The following is a 19038-nucleotide window of genomic DNA, read 5'->3' as shown; positions in this document are numbered from 1 at the left end:
CTCCGATGAGCACCAACCGGAGCTGGAATATATTTGAAGCCAAAATAAGAAACATACAAAACGTCAGAAATTTTAGGAGTTGGTCAGTTAATGGGCAAAAGTATACTTACCTGCAAATTCGGTGAGAACATTTGTCGCGTAACAAGTTGTCAGTAGTGCTCCATTTCTTTAACTCGAGATGTGTCAAATTAAGCAGAAAAAGAAGGCCGCATACTGCACCCACGTCATGTAGCGCCCCCTAAGATATGTCCACTCTAACGCACACGCCTAGAAACAAGGCAGCTTCCTATGTTTACGTATTTTGTGGAATATCGTCGAGGTGCCGCTGAAAGGGGCTGAGCGCACTCACTGGTAGCGCCGCCTGGACGGAGAGCGTCAGGGCTGGCAACTTCCGCGCCGTTGACGCCCAAATTATATCACGGGTTTCCTCTGCGCCACCAGCCGTGCCGAGGAGTACACGCGCAGGCTGCTTCCATGCGCGCCGTAAAAGGAGCTCGCCACGGCGTCGTGTAACAGTCGTGCATCTAGAGTGACGAACAAGCACCTCGCAGCTGCGTCCCATGCGTGGCGCCCCCGGTGGCCAGAAGAGGCAAAATGGGATCGCGTAACGAATCGTGGCTCCGGCCTGGGAGTGGCCGCGCACGAGCGAACCGCTAATTCGCAGGAGCATGGCGAGAGGTGGATGCGACCAACGATCGTAATCACCCCCCTCCGCGGCTTGAGCGGCCGGCTTGCGCGAGTTGAGAAATTACAGGATTGTCGGCCGATGGACGGCGCTCACGCCGCCGCACATTCGCTGCGCCGTGCCCAGTTTCACGCCCCGCGTGCCGCCGCGTTGGGAGCTCAACGAAGGAGGTGAAGCGGACGGCCATGCGCATGCTAGCCCGCGCGGCTGTGTCGCAATCAAGCTTTGCTCATTTCCATGAAACGTTTTCAAATGAAAGTCACTTCACTGCAAGTATAACGTCACTGTCCCACGTACGCGCCGTGACGGCTCCTGCGGCGTTCTCCGCTGAGGGTCGCGGGTTCAATTAACGCGACTCCGCCTCTCCACAGAGGCGGAGTGCAAGAACGTCCCGGGTTCCGATACGTCGCCGGGCTATAGTTGGTTCGGATAACACAGTGCAGCGCGACGGGACGATGAGAGAGACAGCCTGCGTGCGTGTCATCTGTCCTCGTCTAGTCACGCTGCTGCTCTGTGTTAGGCTCCTAGATGCAGGTGCGCGTTAAGGAACACCAGGCGCAATCGGGTTAAATGAAAGCTTTAGCCGAGCGCTTATGGTCGGCTCCGCTCAGACGGGCGTTTGCTGGCAATTTGCACACAACCGCTTATCCAGAACGCTAGTGCGCGCGCGCAGAACGATCATGATGGCAGCGAAACTTATAACCCTTCCTTCGCCGCGCTCTAAAGTTGATGGCGCTGAGCGTCAGGGCTTCTTGGTCGTTTTGGAGCCATGCGGCATCGCTCGCGCCTCGGCAAGACGCGTTTATCAAAAATTTGGAAGCTAAGCATTCCCCGGCAGTGCCCCAGCGCGTGAAATATGAGCGGAGTGGTGCGAAATCGAATGGAATCGTGTGTGTTGTATGCTGCGAATAGGGTTCAAATACTCGCCGTAGAGGGCAAAGTGGACGGCTAAGCGGACAGCTGCTCTCTTATGTCTCGTTCTAATTCTGGCGAAGCCGTCAAAGAAGGCAGCTTCGCGAAGACAGCAAAAAAAAGATGCAGGCTACTTCGCTGTCCGAACAAGATGGCGGCTGAGTGGGAAGCTTGGAAGCTCGTCGAGAAGGTCGTCCGCGCTCAAGAAAACGTAGTCACGCTTTCCTATACGCGTAAACTACATTGTGTACAGAGATAATATACGGAGATAATATGTGCTTTTTTTAAATACGTGCTTGTGTTGAAAACAGGGATAAGTGTTCGCGGTAACGATTACATACGGGTATTAGAGAGAAGTCAAAAATAGTTGCCGGCACAGAATTAAGATGGTCATATGTATTGTGGCTGAGGAATACATTGAGAAGCGCCTGGACTCGGCTGTAAATCCCTCCGAACTGGCGTTTCCCTGCCGCTGCTTTCCGAACGTCTTTTCATGTTGTAAATCTGTGTCACCTTAGTAACAGGATCTTAGGTTTGTTGAATTATACTTCTCCACTAATATACCCTAGCAGATGAACATGTACTACAATTTGCTGTTTGTGGATTGGTGCCACAATGCGTGTTTGTTTTTAGCTCTACAGAGGACTTAAAGGCCCATATATGTGAGAGCAGACCGCAGACGGTCCACGACGCGGCGTAAAGAAAAAAAAAAAATGAACGCGATAATAAATGAAAGAGAATAAGGTAGACAGTGCTACGGCAATGACACGTGGGTGTCTGAGGCGCGTGGCGTCCTTCGCGTATTCCCTTGTTTCTCAAGCTATACGAGAACCGTGGAAGGGACACATTATGTGTGTGTACAGAGTGGGTTTGATGAGGGGACGCTAAAGAGAGACGCTTAGTCCGTTTATAGAGTATTCTTTGGAGACTCTGCTTTCGTTAATTTTGTGGTAATAGGTGGATTGGTATAATTGAAAATGAAGGTCAACGTTCAACTTTTTCACGCTGAAACCCCAGCGCCGGTACGTCGGTGTGACGTCACCGATCACAGAGTACCTTTCATATATCGGCCGTTGTTGTTCTTGAATGAAAGTTCTGGAAAGTTGCAAAGTTAATTCCTTTGCCTCACTGATAATACAATATAGTCCATTTTTTCCATGAAAAAATTAACTAGGCCCGGCCAGACGTCGTCAAAATCCCCGATGTCGCGGCGAGCTGAGAGGTGCAACTTGAAGAATGTATCGTTTTTAGTTTTTGCGTTGGTTTACCAAGGTGTCCTTTTTCGGTGAATTGTCATAAAAAGAAGAGTACTCTGCTGCCTGAACTTATTTGCTCGTAATGCCCCTTTAATGCCTACAATTCCGGAACCACGCCTGCATGCGGTGGAAGGTAAAATAAATCACGGCGCCCTAATTTTTCCATCACGTGTCTTTGTAGCCCCGTTGCGGCAGCCCCGCTCCTTCCTCGATTCCGCTTTTGCATATTTTTGTACGAAGCGCAGGAACGTGTCGCAGTTTTGCGTTTGTTGGCGTATTTCAAGTGGAAAAAATATCTGCAATGGGGACGTGCCGTTCCGATTTGCGCCTGGCGGCTTGCACTGCTGCATCGTCATCGCCCGTTCACTTGGCGGCTCGTTACGAAGCGGGACGGACCACCCGCGAGAAATGGCGCGTGATGTGCCTCGAGAAGAGAGAAGGGGCACCCGGGACGGCTTTGGCCTGCAGGTTTGACACGGCTAATTGGCGCGCGCCGTCCGAGGCGGGGAGGAGCGCGGTTTGCTTGTGTTCTGTAACGGTGATTGCCCCCCTATTTGGTGCATTGAATGTTTCCTCCCACTCACGAGAGCGCACCACTTTACGGATACGCCAGAACGCGCCGAAATGAACGAACGTACAAAGGAAGAAATGCACCTGTTGTTTACAGGGGTTTTATGCCCAGCGTTGAGCAGGCGAGGGACCATCACTACGCAGTCAGTCAGCAGTTCGAACTGTTGGCGCTGAGCCATGCTCCCTCAAGGGCTGCAGAAGATAGCGCCAACCTTTCCTTTTCGTATAACGAACCACTTAGTAGCTCGAACTGCAAGCGGAGACAACGGCGATGCCCCCTGGTGTACAGCTTCATCTGCCTCGCTGTATACACTGTAAAAAATGTTTTGTCATGACGAGCTGTTCGTTGTGACACAAGTCGCGGCCAAAAGTCGACACTTGCAGCTCGTTTATCGCGAGACCTGTCCCATTCACCGGCTACATGCTTCGCTGATGGTGTGGGTCGCTTCTTGCTCTTAATTTTTTACATCGTGTTTGATTTTTACCGTATGATTAAAAGGTTGCTATGAGTTTCGCGATCCTGGGAATTTTGGCTGGTGCAATACATAGTTTTATGTGACGTCATTTCCGGTGATGCGTCTGCCATTGCCGAGCTAGCCGAGCACAGTCGTTGCGCTGCGAGTTGTTTGCGACCGTGTGGCAAATAGTTCGCACTGTTTATCTTGCCTTTTGGTTGCGCTTAAACGACATGGTGGAGGAGGATTTTTTCAGGATGGTGTCTCGCATATTTTTGGTGAACTTATGGCACCGACGCGGGTGGTGGTGGTCAAAAATTTTATTGAGTGATGACAGGAGAGAGTTGGGGACGGCCTTAATGGCCAGCCTCTCACAAAATCTAGGAGGGGTCCCTAGTCCGGAACCCCTGTGGCTTCTGCTGCAGCACGCGCTCGGGCCACTAGGGCGCGTTGATCCTCCAGGGTCGAGCAGCCGAGCAGGGCAGCCTCCCAGCTCTCTCGGGTAGGGAGAATGGGAATGGAATGGAATCCGGCTACATCCTTCAAAGAAATCACGGCCCTGTACAAATCGCACAGGCTCAGATTCCCAGCACCGGCATCGGGCCTAAACAAGGCGGACGAGCGCTGGCTCCTCCGTCTCTACACCAACACGGTATTGTGCCCGGCCATACTCAGACACTTTAACCCGGCATTCTCCGAGGCCTTCCCACACTGTGACCATCCGTTCGCGGACCCCTTCCACATGGTGTGGGCCTGCCCATCAAACCCGGCGGTCCCGCCACACCAACGCGGGCGTGGTACTGCCACATGTGACGGCTTCGATCCATGTCAACACCCAGTCGCTATGGTCAATGGCGCAGTTAAAGCGAGCCTACTGCCAGTTGGCATGTATATTGACATTAAAAATGACCTTGTCAGCCAGTTAAGTTGGTTATACGTTGCTAACTGCTTGTCTTGTCAACCAGAATAGACCACTTACGCGGCTAGCATCCATTGTAACACCCTCTCCATGGAGCATCTGCTTATTGGCTGCCCGCAATACGAGCGGCACTGAATAGTTTCCGTACACTCAAGGTCGTGCTCGGATAAGCGACACGCTGTCATAGCGTTTGGTGATTTTCTTGCAGGTGATTGTATATTGTATCCATTCGGAGTATGGCTTTGTGGATGCTGCTGTGAACGTGTACCAATATTTTTTTAATGATACAAATTTAGAACAAAGCTCGGCCCCCGAGAAGGCGCCAGCTGTTCCTCATCGGAGGGTAAGCAAAAAAAAAAAAAAAAGTTTGGCACATGAGCCCAGGAAGGCACAGGGCAGGGTACAAGAACCAGCATGAACATGCAAATTTCCGTAGACGAGTACTGCAAGGACTCCATAAAACACGCAGAACTACATAACGCATAACTAATCATAACAAAATTAAACGTTCATGACGCAGTTATGATCTTTAGCTTTGGTACATTTATTGCAGTGAGCTCAGACACGTATAGGATAATAGAAGCCTAATATCTTCCAAAAGAGCGACAATTAAGTGCTCTTCTCAGTAGTTCCGCGGTCCATAGGCCAAGTATTTTTCTTTTGAGCGTGATTTGTAGAACCGTTCAGCATTATTGCAAAGCACGGAGCGCCATACCATTGTCTTGAACGCCGCTACTGCAGTTAAAAATGAGGCAGCCGTGTTTGGTAACGGGCTCAATGACCCCAGATGTAGAGGACGGTAGGTTTTCATGGATAGTGCAGAGAGATGACACTATGATCACTTCATAATCAGGCTTTCGACGCGAACAGGAAACGTGATCGCACAACTCTTGTGGATACCAGTTAGACAGGGGGAGGCTGGCGATATTGTAGATCTCGTCGCACAGAAGGACACTTTGGTGACACCTAGTATGATGCACCGAGGCGCGCGGCGAAGTTTTCGATACATGATGCTCTGATGCCTGGGAGGAAAGTATATATTGGTTTGGTTCCGCCGCTTAAAGTAATCACTATGGTGCATCACTGTATGCAGCCAGCGCCTTAGCGCAAATGTTTCTGGGGCTTTATCCGACATCGAGGCTCGCGCACACAGCGCGTCAAGGGTTTCCCACGTCGGGTTCGACCGCGCTGCACGCCAGTGCCATTGCTGATCGCAGCGATTGCAGGAAGCGGCATTTGTTCGGGGCGCGAGGAGGGGGCCTCTACTCCTTTTGTGGCCGCCGTCGCGGCGCACAAAGGATGCGCGTGGTGCGTTCTCCCCTCGTAGTTGCGACGCGAGGAAGGGACTCGGATCCTTCCATTTGTCCCAATTCACGGCGGGGCCTTGACTCGAGTCGTGCTCCCTCGGCTGCGGCGTTGGAGGCCGATTCTCTGCCGTGGAACCGCATTCTCGCACTCCGTGCCGTCTCTTACGAAACTGTCGTATCTGGAATGGTATCTGCAAAAATCGGACATACTAAACATTGGCCATATATGCCCATACATGGGCATATAAGGGGTCATGTTTGCCCAATATGGCTATATCTGCCCCAATTTTCAATATGGTCATACATGGAGAGACTGCCATATATGGTATATGAGCTGCCTATTTGACCCGTATTTGCAAAATGTGGCTATATCTGTTCAATTTTTAATGTGTCCATATATGGGCTTTTAATGTGGTCGTATTTGTTAAGAAAAAATTGTGTTGCTGTGTTTGATGGACAGGTCGAACACATCCAGCGCCGTATGCCATTTCATTCTTGGCAGGCTGCTCTGCCCTAATTGTGCGTAGTTCACTGCATTATTGAAGCAATATAGATACATAATCAGCAAAGCCAATCGGGGATGCTCAGTTCTGCAATTTACAGTAAGTGCAATCAGCTATAAAACCAATTTGGCCTTTATGCTACAACCGCGGGACTCGCTTTTTATAAGCTACAGCTGTGAGGCGCATGCAGCTGCCATTTCACGCTTTCGTCTGCTGCGCAATAATTGTCGCATTGGCGCCTAACTAATTTGTTTCGTTTGATGGTCGAACGTATGCAAAAAAAAAAAGGGAAAAAAAGAGAAGCTTTATTGTTGGAGGAGGGCAGAAAGCAAAGAAAAGAACAAATAATGAACAATGTGAAACGTGCGAAAGTAAAGAATGACGGATACAAGAAGTTAATGTGGAATATGCCCCGAGACAAGAGAGAGATAGAGAGAGAGAAAAGAAAAACACAACACATGGTCGCATACGACCTATTGAAAAAATGAAGGCGCTCTATCTCGACATTATAAGAATAAATACATAAGTAAAACTAAAGATAAACAAAAGATAGAGTAAAGTAAAAGCAAGCATAGCAAGCCTTTCTGGTGGTGATCCCCGCAGACTGTGTTAGCAGTCTCTCCCGTACGGGAACGTCTTGGAAGCAGGAACGTGTGCACCATATCACTTTTACTTCAGAGCGCGGGCGTCTCGAACGGCGGCGCGGTGGTGTACCTCTCTGCTGCGTGCGTTCTCCGTCACGTCGTAGGTGAACGCCCTCGAATGGGCTGCCCGGAAGCGTTGCACAGCAACCGCCATTCAAGCGCCGAGGAATGCGTTGGCCGAGTGGCTCACACCGCATATGCTGCGCGCAGCGTCGAGATTTGCAATGCACTGTTCGGTCGTTCGTTCGCTGCCAACCATTCTCGCGAATCGTTTTGCGCACGAACGGGTTGTCGGGGCGTCAGGTGAAAGGCATTGTCGTCTGTAAACAGCGCTTCAGTCTGTCGCGGTGTTCCTGCAGCGTTGTGAAAGGCGGCGGTTCATCTTAAGGCGGAACTTTTGCCTATGCAGCGCCTGCGATTCTTAGCGGAGTCTTTCATGTCCCGCACAAAGCCAGCTCGCTCTCCGTGTGGGTTTAAGCGCCGCAGAGACACCGTGCGCACGGCGAGGGCGAAAAGGTTCCTCCCGCCGCGCAGCTGCAAGCGCGGCGGGGCTTGAGCGTTCGCGTCCGTAACCCGGGATCCGCGGTTCGAAACCAGCTTGGAAAAGAACTAATGGCTACGAACTACGCGACGAACGAAATACAAAGAGAGTAAGGGAACAAACTTGAGCTCGTTTTACCTTTATTATGGTCCCGTCTGTCGCGTAGCTGTGAGATCATACCAGTGAACCCAACCGTAAGCTGTATTAGTGGAACTGTTAATATCTTACGCCTGTGACGTAACGGCGTCATTTCCGTCACTTCCGGTTAAGAATGCATAATCACAGTGCCCCGCGAACAGTCCCACTATAGCCACCTTCTTGGATGCGTGGACTCCAATAGAAACTTCGATCTTCCAATAGAAACTCAGGCTTCACCTCTTATAGTCACCAGAATGCCTGCGCACTCGCAGTGTGGCGTCATTCCAGCGAGCGCACGGTTTCGAATACGCAAGGCGTTGGTCACATGCGCTTTGTGGGCGTTGCGGAAAACGGCAACGGACGAGTCTCTTTCTACTGTGCTAGAAATCCAATCTATGATGTCGGTTCATCCTTGTAGCGTGCATTGTGCAAACGCGTGTAGCGTGGAAACGCCCTTGTAGCGTGCATTGTGTGCACGTTAAAGAACCCCATGGTCGAAATTAATCCGAAGTCCCTCACTACGGCGTGCCTCCTAATCAACTCGTGGTTCGGGCATGTAAAACTCCACAACGTAAAACTCCACGTAAAACTCCATTTTTTTTAGTCAGCGCGCATATTTCATCAAATTATGCTGCTATGTACTTCATACCACGACTTGTAGATTGTCATTACTATTAGAATAGAGATAGTGATGATGATGGGGCTCAATCAACTACGGTTTACTTCTGCTGAATTCCGGTGGCAGAATCAGATTGGTCCGCACGCTCTGCCACGGAGCTGTCTTCCACGGCTCTGTCTGCGCACTCACGCTCCAGAAAGATCCAGCAGAGACAATAGATAGTAAAGTTAATGGAAACGAAGTGTCCGGTTGTCTACCTGCACAGGGGCAAGAAGGAATAGAAATATTAGACAAGGTTCTCTGAACACATGCGCTGACAAAGGATGCGCGAACTGGTCAAAGGCCAGAGCAAGCAGGGGTGCACAAGGAAGTATACCGGCGTTCCTCGCGCCCAATTGGCAGTCGTCGTCTACTTTTCGAAATTGCGGTGGTTTTAGGGAGTGCGTAGAGTCCGCCATTACCAGCGGCTGAACGCAGTCTCGTGACATGATGAAGCTTGTGTAGAGCGTCCCTTCTGGCGCATAATTTCACTTGCGGACAAGTCTATCCTGAATTTGGGCCTCATTGTATAGCAAACGAAAAAATTTAATCAAAGGCTTGCTTTCAAGGATTAGCTTCTCCGTCGTTCTATCGGTATTCTTCACTGCTTCAGTCTTTTTCGTATCTTGTTCCTGCACGCCTTTTCGCATAAATTGGCAAAAAAAAAAAAAAAGAGAAAAAAAGGTATCCTGAATGAATTCTGAACCGGGCTGGAATGAAGGGGCCGTGCGTCCACGGGTGGAGGTTAGGTGGTCGTCCTGGTTATCTTCCAGGCTTCTGAGATTCTGAGAAGACGTTCTTCGAGTATGTGCTTGTCGCCTCCGTGGAGGTGAAAGAGACAAGCTCTTCTGCACGGGGCGCCCAAGTTACCAGTATATCAAAGCAGTGTCCGCGCAGAACCTTGTAAGTGCAGCCTTCTCACGACGTTTTAAGCATCCCGGAAGGTGCGAACCACGCGAAGGAATGAGTTTATCGAACGCATGGATGCACAGAGTGATTCGCTGTGCCGAAGTAGGCTGCGACCATGGCTGCGACTATGGAATGACAGCTATGTGGGCGACAGTCATCATTGGCGGCAGAGCGGGTGCAGACAGGCGGGTCAGGAGCACTCGAACAGACCAGGGGCACGAGTTAGGGAGGTCTGAGGAGTTGACGCAGCTCATGTGCAGAGGACCTGTAGAGGAGCAGGCTGTAGAGGAGAAATAACGGCGCAGGTGAGGAGTGGCAGCTCGTCCCACATAACCGCAACAGGGTACGGTGCATGCCCTATAGCGAAATGGTCGCTTAGCATTTTGAAAGGGTCCGCGCGCGTTGACTGATCTCGGAGGGGTTCAGGATGCGCACAGACGCGTATACTGCATGCAGACGCTCGTGCCGTATAGCGCGTTGCGACTCCACCGATAGTTCCGTGTCGGTGCAGCACCCAAAACGTGCGTAGCGCACGGCTGCAACTCCGCGTTTAAAGTGGAAAGCGGCGTGGCTTCGTCCGGTCTGTACGCCGTGAACAATTGTAGCAGTTACCTATCATTGATGGCAAGCAAATTGATCTGAAACCCCTACGTCACAATATGGCGACACTTCAATGAACATCACGTTACTGACAGTCTTCTTGCAACCTGACTTCACGTACTCGTTTTAGGTGCGGTAACATTTTTAAGACGCTAACGCCAATGATTGACCGTCGATGGAGCGAAATGCAAAAGCGCCCTTGCACCATGCATTGGGCGCACGTTGAAGGACACCAGGTGGTCGAATTGGTTTAGCACGTAAAACCCCAGAATTTCAAACAATTGACCGCGTGTGGCTGAGACACTGTTTTATCATACTAAGGCGACAACAGTACAATTGACGATCGCGAGTCGTCATAGTGTGACGGGCTTTCGTGCAGACGGCGCCGACAAAATCAGCCTGCCGACCACCGTTCAATTGGTCCCTGTTCGGTCGGCCGCTGAGCGAACTGATAATGCGATAGCCGCTACGTCTTCGCTTGTTTATCTATTTAATCTTTCCCGAAATGAGTCTAAACATGCGGCGCTATAACGTAAAATGATTCCAAACTGCTTTGATTCCAATTTCTGCAATCAGCCTCCACGATTGGTCAAAACGTTTTCGGGCCGCTCCCAACTTCGCCTGTCTGTCACGCGACGCCACGAAAACCGCGATAGCTCCTCATCTGATATAACGTGTACACACTGATTATGCATGATTAAACCGCATAAAAGAAAAATCATTCCTGATTCGATGCCTTTTCACTATTAGCCCTCTGCTATTGGTCCAATGTTTTCTGGCTATACGCCCACTTCGCCTGTCTGTGACGCGGCCTCACAAAACCACCAGAACTCACCACGTCAAATTGACGTGTACGCGAAAAAAATGCATTAATATGCCGAACAAAACTGAAAATTTTTCTAAATAGCTACAGACTCCCCCGTTCCGAAAGGAATAGGAGATGGTTGCCCGCCGATCGCTCAGGCCTTCGCTACTCGAACCTGCCGGTGAGCATGTATTTATTGGCGCCTGATAAACCTTCTTGCGTGGCAGTAAAACGTTATCGAGCCCTTTCGGCATGCATACGACATCGCTCTGCCAACTCTTCCTTGCTGAGGGTCCGTTTTAGCGGCATTCTTATCCTTCCGTTGCACGCCGCCGTGATTTTCGACCAGCCACCGCAAACTAAGTAAGGCGAAGCGGACCAATCGGAGAAGCCGGCACCACCCTCTTCATGCAGTTATCTATTTTCACTGTGCTGGCTCGGCCCCATCGAAACCCTCTCCACTAGAGCGTGCACCTTGCCTCTTGTCAGCCAATTAGATAAGAAAAACCGCTGAGTGTAGGCAATGTTATTGGTTTTGAAAACGAACAAAGGTGACCTCCTGTAAACGAGGAGAGTGGTTGATTGGGTTGTTCAGACAACTCTTCGGGTCACCTCCCGATCCTTGCGTTGGTGGTTACGTAAATTTGACGTCAAGAGTTTGGAATCAAAACAGGTTGGAATCATTTTACGTTATAGCGCCCATGCTTTCGAAGTTGAAATTCACAAACATCCCCCCAAAGCCGTACGCATGATGTTGATCCTGTTCAGCGAAGGTTGACTTTATAGTGGAGCCGCCGAGTTCTTGCAGCCGCTACCGGCGGACCTGAACTAAAGGACGAAAGAAACTGCTTTTATAATTTTGTTCTGGCCTGGGCACTTTTTACTTCGTACGCTGCGCACACAATAAGCGGCAAGCGGCTACACAGCGCTGTGCCAACATGGCAGTATACATCACCGTTCCCGAAGGCTGCCAGTCGCGTTCGCTGGCGTGCGTCTCCTGAATGAAGTGCAACTGCGTTGACGGGTGGGTCTGTACGTGTTGTTATGCTGACACATTTCTCAATTCCAGAGGTGCACTGTTTACCTCTACGTCAAATGGGAAACAATTCACGGTGCCTCGGCACAGCATGCAGCATAAACAATTGTTTTGCCCAGTTGTCAACAGTGTCAGCACTTGCGTGCGCGTTTCCGCGCCAGAACTACACGCCCGATAAATTAGCGCTTATATGCGAGGAATTTTCCGTAACTATAATTTATGGAACGCGTTAACTGTAAGAATGATGAAGTTAAACAAAAGCGACTAATAACGACCCGTATGGCTCATGGTCGTCGTTGTTGAAGGGGCCCTGCAGGTCATAGTGACTTGTCTCAGGGTGAAACGACGTGGCTAGTATGCGCAGATATGTATATTTCGCAACGTTTCGACATTTTATATCTGCGACACGGTGATTTTACATAATTGAAGCTAACGACGAGCTGTGGCCGTACATGCCGATGTAAACAAATACACTGCTTTGGTAATTTGGGAATCCGACGTGGAAGGTGGCGCTCTAGGGCTTCTTGAATCGAATACACGAACTGTCTAGAGAATGTGTAAAAGGAATAAAAAAGCGAACTGCAACTTCACAAATCAGCGGCGACAAATACCACGTTGTCTGAAATGGCCGAGTTTTCGGCCGCTTTGTTAGCACAAGAGCGCGCTCAGGCCTTGTCATCCAGTGGTCGGCGAGTGCTACGTAGCTACCAGGAACGACATGCTGCCCTAGAGAAGCCGTTCATAATTATTCGCGATCCAGAAAACGCACAACCGACTCGCATTCAACGTTGGGTGCAAGGCACACAGGTTATCAGGGGAATGCCCCAGCACCCATGCCGGCACTCGTCCAAAACGTTTCCAATGGTGTGCGGCCGAGAGCAGCACAGGAAAATGAAAAAGGCGGATTCATATAGTGAATTTGCAAAAGCATCTTTCAAACAGCTTTGCAAAAGGGTGTTTTTTTCTGTCTCGTTCGTAGCGCTCATTTAGAAGTTCACACAGCTACGAGTTCCGCTATGATCAACAGAGGCGGTAACTTCGTCCATCGTTGGATTTATCTGACAGGTGCTTGTTTTGCTCGCCCCAGATAGCGCAGAGCATATCAGACTTGTGGGAAGTAACGAATCCGTATATTCTTCTGCTTTTGTGGGAGAGGCTATTGTGTGAGTCACCACTTTCTCAAAAGGAAAGGCCGCTTAGTAGTCTGACGCAAGTCATGACTGCAAAAGGACCACGAAGCGCGCACCTGCAGACTGGTGTCGTTTGCTACACAGTAGAGGACGTACGTCACGCAATCATCGAGCAGTTTATTTCTTGTGGAGAAACTGACGACACAATAGTTGCCAACAATTCCAATTTCATCAAAATAAATCACATTCACACGGACTTTCGTTCGAATCTGTTGATTTCAGCGGAGTAGTCTGGACGGGTCCGTATAGGCTCATCTTTGCTGAGCATGTGCTCCTGGGCCGGCAGTTTGTAGCAAACGTTCTTAGTCTGGCATTGGAACTGAGCATTACAAGATCGACGTCTTTGCACTTGTTCTTATTTGCTTATTTTTTCCCAGGCGTATGTTGGTTGGCCTTTCGGCAAAGACCACGTCATCAGCCTTGAACTTTATTTATGGTGCACATGACAGAAAGACTTCATTCCCAAACATATTCCTGTTCCGCATTTGTCAGAAGGTGCCGATAAACGCTCGCCTGCGCAACTACTTTTACTGAAGGCAAGTGGCGCTGTGAGCGACATACATTTGTCATGTCATGACAATGGTTCAGAATGTTGTCTTCGTAATTTCTCGTAGCCGCGATTTGGTACCATTCTGTCTCAGCAATGGCTTGGCGAGGTTAGCCGCGAGTGAGGTTCTACTGGCGTAAAAACACCAGTCTTCCTACAGTTGATATTACTACGATATTGTTTTCTTCAAATACGTCCAAATTCAGATACGTTCAAATACGTACTAGCTTGACATTCGAACATAGATGAAAAGTTCGATTTACTGTGGGACGTCCGATTCTCGCTCAGCATTGATTACGCACTCGACTCGGCGTACGCTTACTGTGATTGACCCTCGCGTTAACAAGAAGGGAAACCAAGTGGCCCGATTTTGCACGACCATATGCAGCCAGCAGTTAATGAAGCCCAGGAAAGCGTAGGAGAAATTATTCGTTGTTTTTGATTGAAGCGTATAAATGATAAGGTAAATGAAAAGTGCACGAATGTACAACTAGCCGCCTGTGGGCGCCGCACCCACGCCCTCCGCATTACGCGTGCCTAGTTGCTCCATCCATTCAGCTACCCATCAAGAAGCACGCACGTGTTTGCTGCACTCATATTGCTCTGCTCGTGTACAAACTATTGCACATCGCATCTTGGATGTGTTCACAGCGCGCACATACTTATAGGAGAAGGGACAGGCAGAGCGCTCTTTCAATCTGCCTTTTCACCAACTCAACCAGTCTTCAACCATTGCACTTTGATTCACGTTTTGTCGAAGCGTCAGAGAAACATATTTAGGCATCAAAATTGTGTTCGCAGAGTTTAACCTGACCTTTTAAAACAGAATATTGTTTTCTTTTTTTCCCCTCAAATATTGCTTCAGGAGGTGGGCCTCGGTTTATAGTTACTTTTCTGAGCGTAATTCGTCGCTTTTTTTTTTTTTTTTTTTGGTGTATACCAATGAGATCATCTGCATTCCTTCTTTTGAGCAGCTTTTTCCTGTGAAATGTGTTTGTTTAAAGCTTTGTCGGTATGGATTTCGCTATTTACGGCGGTAACGTAGCGCTACTACTTACTTTCGAAATGGGTGTATTGCTGAAGAAGACAGTGTTATTGTGTTTTTATTTGTTACGTGGCGTGACCGAACCCTTCCTTCTCATGCAGGGACCTGGAAGGGAACAACATCAGCGTGATCGGCAAGGATGACTTCCGAGGAATGAACAAGCTTCGAATCTTGTAAGTGATGGCACTTCTCTGGCTCCAGTGTGGCATTGTTGTGCTACTTCACCTATGTGATAAAATAGAGAGAAGGAAGTGTTAGCAGCGAAAGTAAATATTTTGGAGAAGGGTGCTTTAAAAACGCGGTCGTTCGCGTAAGCAAGCAGATTCATCGGCACGATTTTGTTTCTCTTGTTTGGTACGTGCAACTGTTTCGCGTATTTGAGGTGAACAAATTTAGCGTGCTCGGGTCTTGTCCACCGCACGCGACAGCCCGATCCTGGTGATAATGTAGGCGGACGCCGTTCGGAGAACGCGCGAAAATGAAAATAATCGGAATAGAATCGCTACATTATCCCTGTGCAGTTTGCATATCACGGGCTGGTAAAAAAAAAAAAAAAAAAGTCAGTGCTAAAAATATTCAGATCCCACGCATCGCGGGAATCGATGTAAGCGAAGCTTTCTGCGGTTTTTGTTTTCATCGATGTTGTTTGGCATGACTTCGACGGCATACGACAATGATGATGTGGTGTTAAATGTTACCTTGATTGCACCACTTGCACTTGTCTAAGTAGTACACAGAGCGCCCAGCGAGACCGGTTTGCTCGACGCGCTCATGTGCGCCATTGTTCGTAGCCTGCGAAAACGTTGTTAGCGCTGTCATTCCCTGACACGGCGCATCGCACGGTGGGTGAGAAATCCTTTTATTTTAGGCCTTAGGAGAAATAGTCGCCGCCACGTCCGTTGCCCGACGGACCAGCGTCCGCTGGCCACCCGGGCTTCCGTCGCGCAGCACGGCTTCCCAGTGTTGCAGGCTGGCGACATCGGGGCTGAAGCGTTGATTATGCTGGACCACCGCTCGCGTACTGCTGTTTTGACGCCGCGGAGCTTTAATGCGGCTTTGCGTCTGCACGCGGTGCGTCAGTTGTCGGCTTGGACAAACCTGCGCGGTGTTTATTTTTCAGAAATATGAGAACCGTGCCGTACCATACTTTGAATGGTTATTATTGTTATTATTATTACAGTTCTTCCGCAAATGTCGGCATGTCTAGTAGTAGCGTTCTTTTTTTATTGAAGAGACCCCAAACGAAGCATACTTTCTGGCGGCGTCCTTCCCTTCTCTCGCCATCGTCCCATGTATGCAAGCTGCCACGAGCGAAAGATCGTTATTCACTCGTTTCGTCACGGCGTTGGCTTTACCAGAGCATTGAAGGACTCTGGCTTTACGCATTGCATTCTCCGTCTACTCTGTCTGCAATTCTATCTCCCCTCTGGGCTGCAGCGCGTGACTACAAAGGGAAGCTCCGCAGCTTCTGAAATGCGGGGGACTCACGCGTAATTACAGCCTTCTAGAGGGCATTGTGTCGGCGGCCAGGGAATTCCAGATAGTATTGTGGCAACGGCTAGGGAGTTCCGGAGGGCATTGTTGCGACGCCACCGAAGTTCGTTGGAAAGGTCTCCCGCGCTCCTGCCATGTACATTACATGTGTTCTCAACCATCCCCCGACGCGGCGTGCAGGACAGCAGCAGCAGTGGAAAAGTCGAAGGCAAAGACAGCTTCGCTCTAAGACAAATCCCTTCTGCTACAAAAGCTGCGGAAGCTCGACTTTATGCGTACAATAGAACATGCGTACCGAATCGCGCATCCCTGACCTAGATAAACGCGCTCCTGCACTGCCAATGGCGACTCCTCGCGCCTTTACCAGGCTGCCAAATATCAATTTTCTCTTTGCATAATAATCCTCAACTCTCCGCCGCTTCATGCTTCACGTTTCATGCCATCGACTATTCGTTGCCTTTATCTCCAGCGTTGCCGAAGAGGCCAATTTTACTCCTCAGATTGATTAGATGTGCCCCGTAAATCTTTAGCCCTTATTCTTCCCAATCTAGCATCCTGATGACTTCTTATAAACATGTAGTCAACAATAAAGGGATTACGTCTCCTTGCGTGACACCCCTCGTAAACAGTATTTTTTTCCGCTTTTGTCGCTGCGGAATCTTTTTAGGTTGGGTAATATATATATAATCTACATACAAGGGTGTCCCAACTATCACGCAGCAAGATTTAAACATATGTAAATGCCACGTAGCTGGACAGAACCAAGGCAATGCTGTTTGCCGTCGCTTGGAGACTCAGAGTATTTTTGCATTCCGCGTAATTAGGTAAAGTTAGTCGTAATTAATGAATCAACTTCTCAAATATTATAATTAGATGAAAATCTTGATGAGAAAATTGTAGAGCAAGATGAGAAACTACCGATACACCTTTCTGTTCCTCAATACGTACTACATAAAAGTTTTTCCGAGCGTGAAAGAAGCCTGCGAATACGCGTTAAGTGCCTCGAGTGGCCAGTCGCGCGGCAGTTTTGCGTGTATTCGCGGGCTTTTTTCACGCTCGGAAAAACTTTTATGTAGTACGTATTGAGGAACAGAAAGGTGTATCGGTAGTTCCTCATGTTGCTCTACAATTTTCTCAACATTTTCATCTAATTATAATATTTGAGAAGTTGATTAATTACGACTAACTTTACCTAATTACGCGGAATGCAAAAATACTCTGAGTATCTTCAAGCGACGGCAAACAGCATTACCTTGGTTCTGTCTAGCTCGAGGCATATCCATATTTTTAAATCTTGCTTAATGATAGTTGGGGCACCCTGTACATGTATTATCAAGCAATGGACGCCTTAGAAATAGAAAAAAAAAAAAAAAGTGGCACCACCTCAAAAACCGCAAAACTGTCTTTCTATTGCGCCTCAGCGCCTCATTTTGCTTGTGGTTTGTTTGCTCATTTTGTACCGTCTTTTGGGTATTTGTTTTTGGCCTATAACAATGATAATTTGCTCCCGTACTCTTTATTGCATGTAATCGGCAATTACCTGCTTAAGCGATCACAGTGCCCGAGTCATATAGTGCGTCATCGTGAGTGTGCATCGGAAGCGTTTTTTTTTTTTTTTTTTTGTTTGTTTCTCGGAGGGAACGATATTGTTCCGCGCCTGAAATTAGAAAGACACTCATGGACCGTAAGTCCATTACACCGCGAACTGTCCAGTAAACGCGTTCCTATTGTTATTACTTCTACTGACTGCCGAGTGAAGGCAGCTGCGCACAAAATATCTCTAGGCGCACCAACTGAGCCTGACCTGTGCGTGCTGGCAAGTGAAATTCGAAGTGGCAGCGTCCGTCGTCCCGTCCGCGGCAGAAAATAGCGGGCAATGATGAGAGCCCAAACCGAGGCGTCGGGACCTGACGACGGCGCTAAGCAGAAGGGTTGCACAAGGAAACAGCGGGTGCGCACTTACGTATATAGCCACTTCTCCCGGCGCGAAATAGAGAAACAGCGCCGCTGTTTGGCACCTGCTGGCGCGTGGTAGCGGGCTCCCCGCGGTGTGAGCCGTGCTGTGACGTGACCGCTTCAAAATAGTCGTCGCTTCCGAGAAGATGTCAGCGGCAGAGGCTGCGCAGCAGTTGCCTGCAGCGTTGCTTGACGGTCACGCGCGGCGCAGTGTCGGGGCACCGCTGGTGACTGAGGAACGTTAAACAACGCCATCGGATCATCAGCAGCGCTATAGTTGAGGCAGCTACGTCGGCGCATACTGCGCTGATCGGAAATGTGTTGCGCATTTGATCCGCTAAGCGCGCTGAGTCTGTTCTTCAGCAATAATGAAACGGAGCACTTTGGGGCCACAATAAATATCAGGAAGGGGTAATGGTGCCAGAGCTGTGCTCAAAATCGGATATCTTGTCGGGGTTGGAAATTAACCAAACATCGGTAGGCCGGTTGGCTTTGGGAGCCCACAGTGAAGCCACAAATGAGGCAGTGCAGGGTGACACGAGTTGGGCCTCTTTTGAAGTCAGAGATGCACAGAGCAAAATTAGTTTTGAAGGGCTCAGGAACGTGGATCAAAATAAATGGGCGACTAAAGTGCACAAGTATCCGTACCTGCAAAGCGCGGACACAGAATGGAGGAAGAGGTCAAGGAAGTTGACAACCAAGTACAGGATAATCGAAACTGTAAATAGACAACCAGGAGTCATCAGAAAGAAAGTGAGAGAAACGGAGACAGGGAATTGGATGCAAAGAATAGAAGCAAAAAGGACCATAGATATTTACAAGAATGAGAAGAAATTAGAAGGGAAAATCTGTACGATAACACAAAGGG

General features: G+C 49.1%; 1 protein-coding gene across 1 annotated transcript in view; it reads left to right on the top strand.

Moving 5' to 3' along the window:
- LOC119457450 (protein slit) overlaps positions 1-19038 on the top strand; it is a 287783-nt gene that overhangs the window by 43451 nt on the left and 225294 nt on the right. Inside the window, exon 2 of the mRNA XM_037719017.2 lies at positions 14822-14893. Within this exon, the coding sequence (XP_037574945.1) occupies positions 14822-14893 (72 nt within the window). The remainder of the gene's footprint in view (positions 1-14821; positions 14894-19038) is intronic.

This window comes from Dermacentor silvarum, chromosome 1, assembly GCF_013339745.2.
Source record: "Dermacentor silvarum isolate Dsil-2018 chromosome 1, BIME_Dsil_1.4, whole genome shotgun sequence".
Taxonomy (NCBI): domain Eukaryota; kingdom Metazoa; phylum Arthropoda; class Arachnida; order Ixodida; family Ixodidae; genus Dermacentor; species Dermacentor silvarum.
Note: the sequence above shows the minus strand (reverse complement) of the source record. Positions and strands in the feature narration are given on the sequence as shown.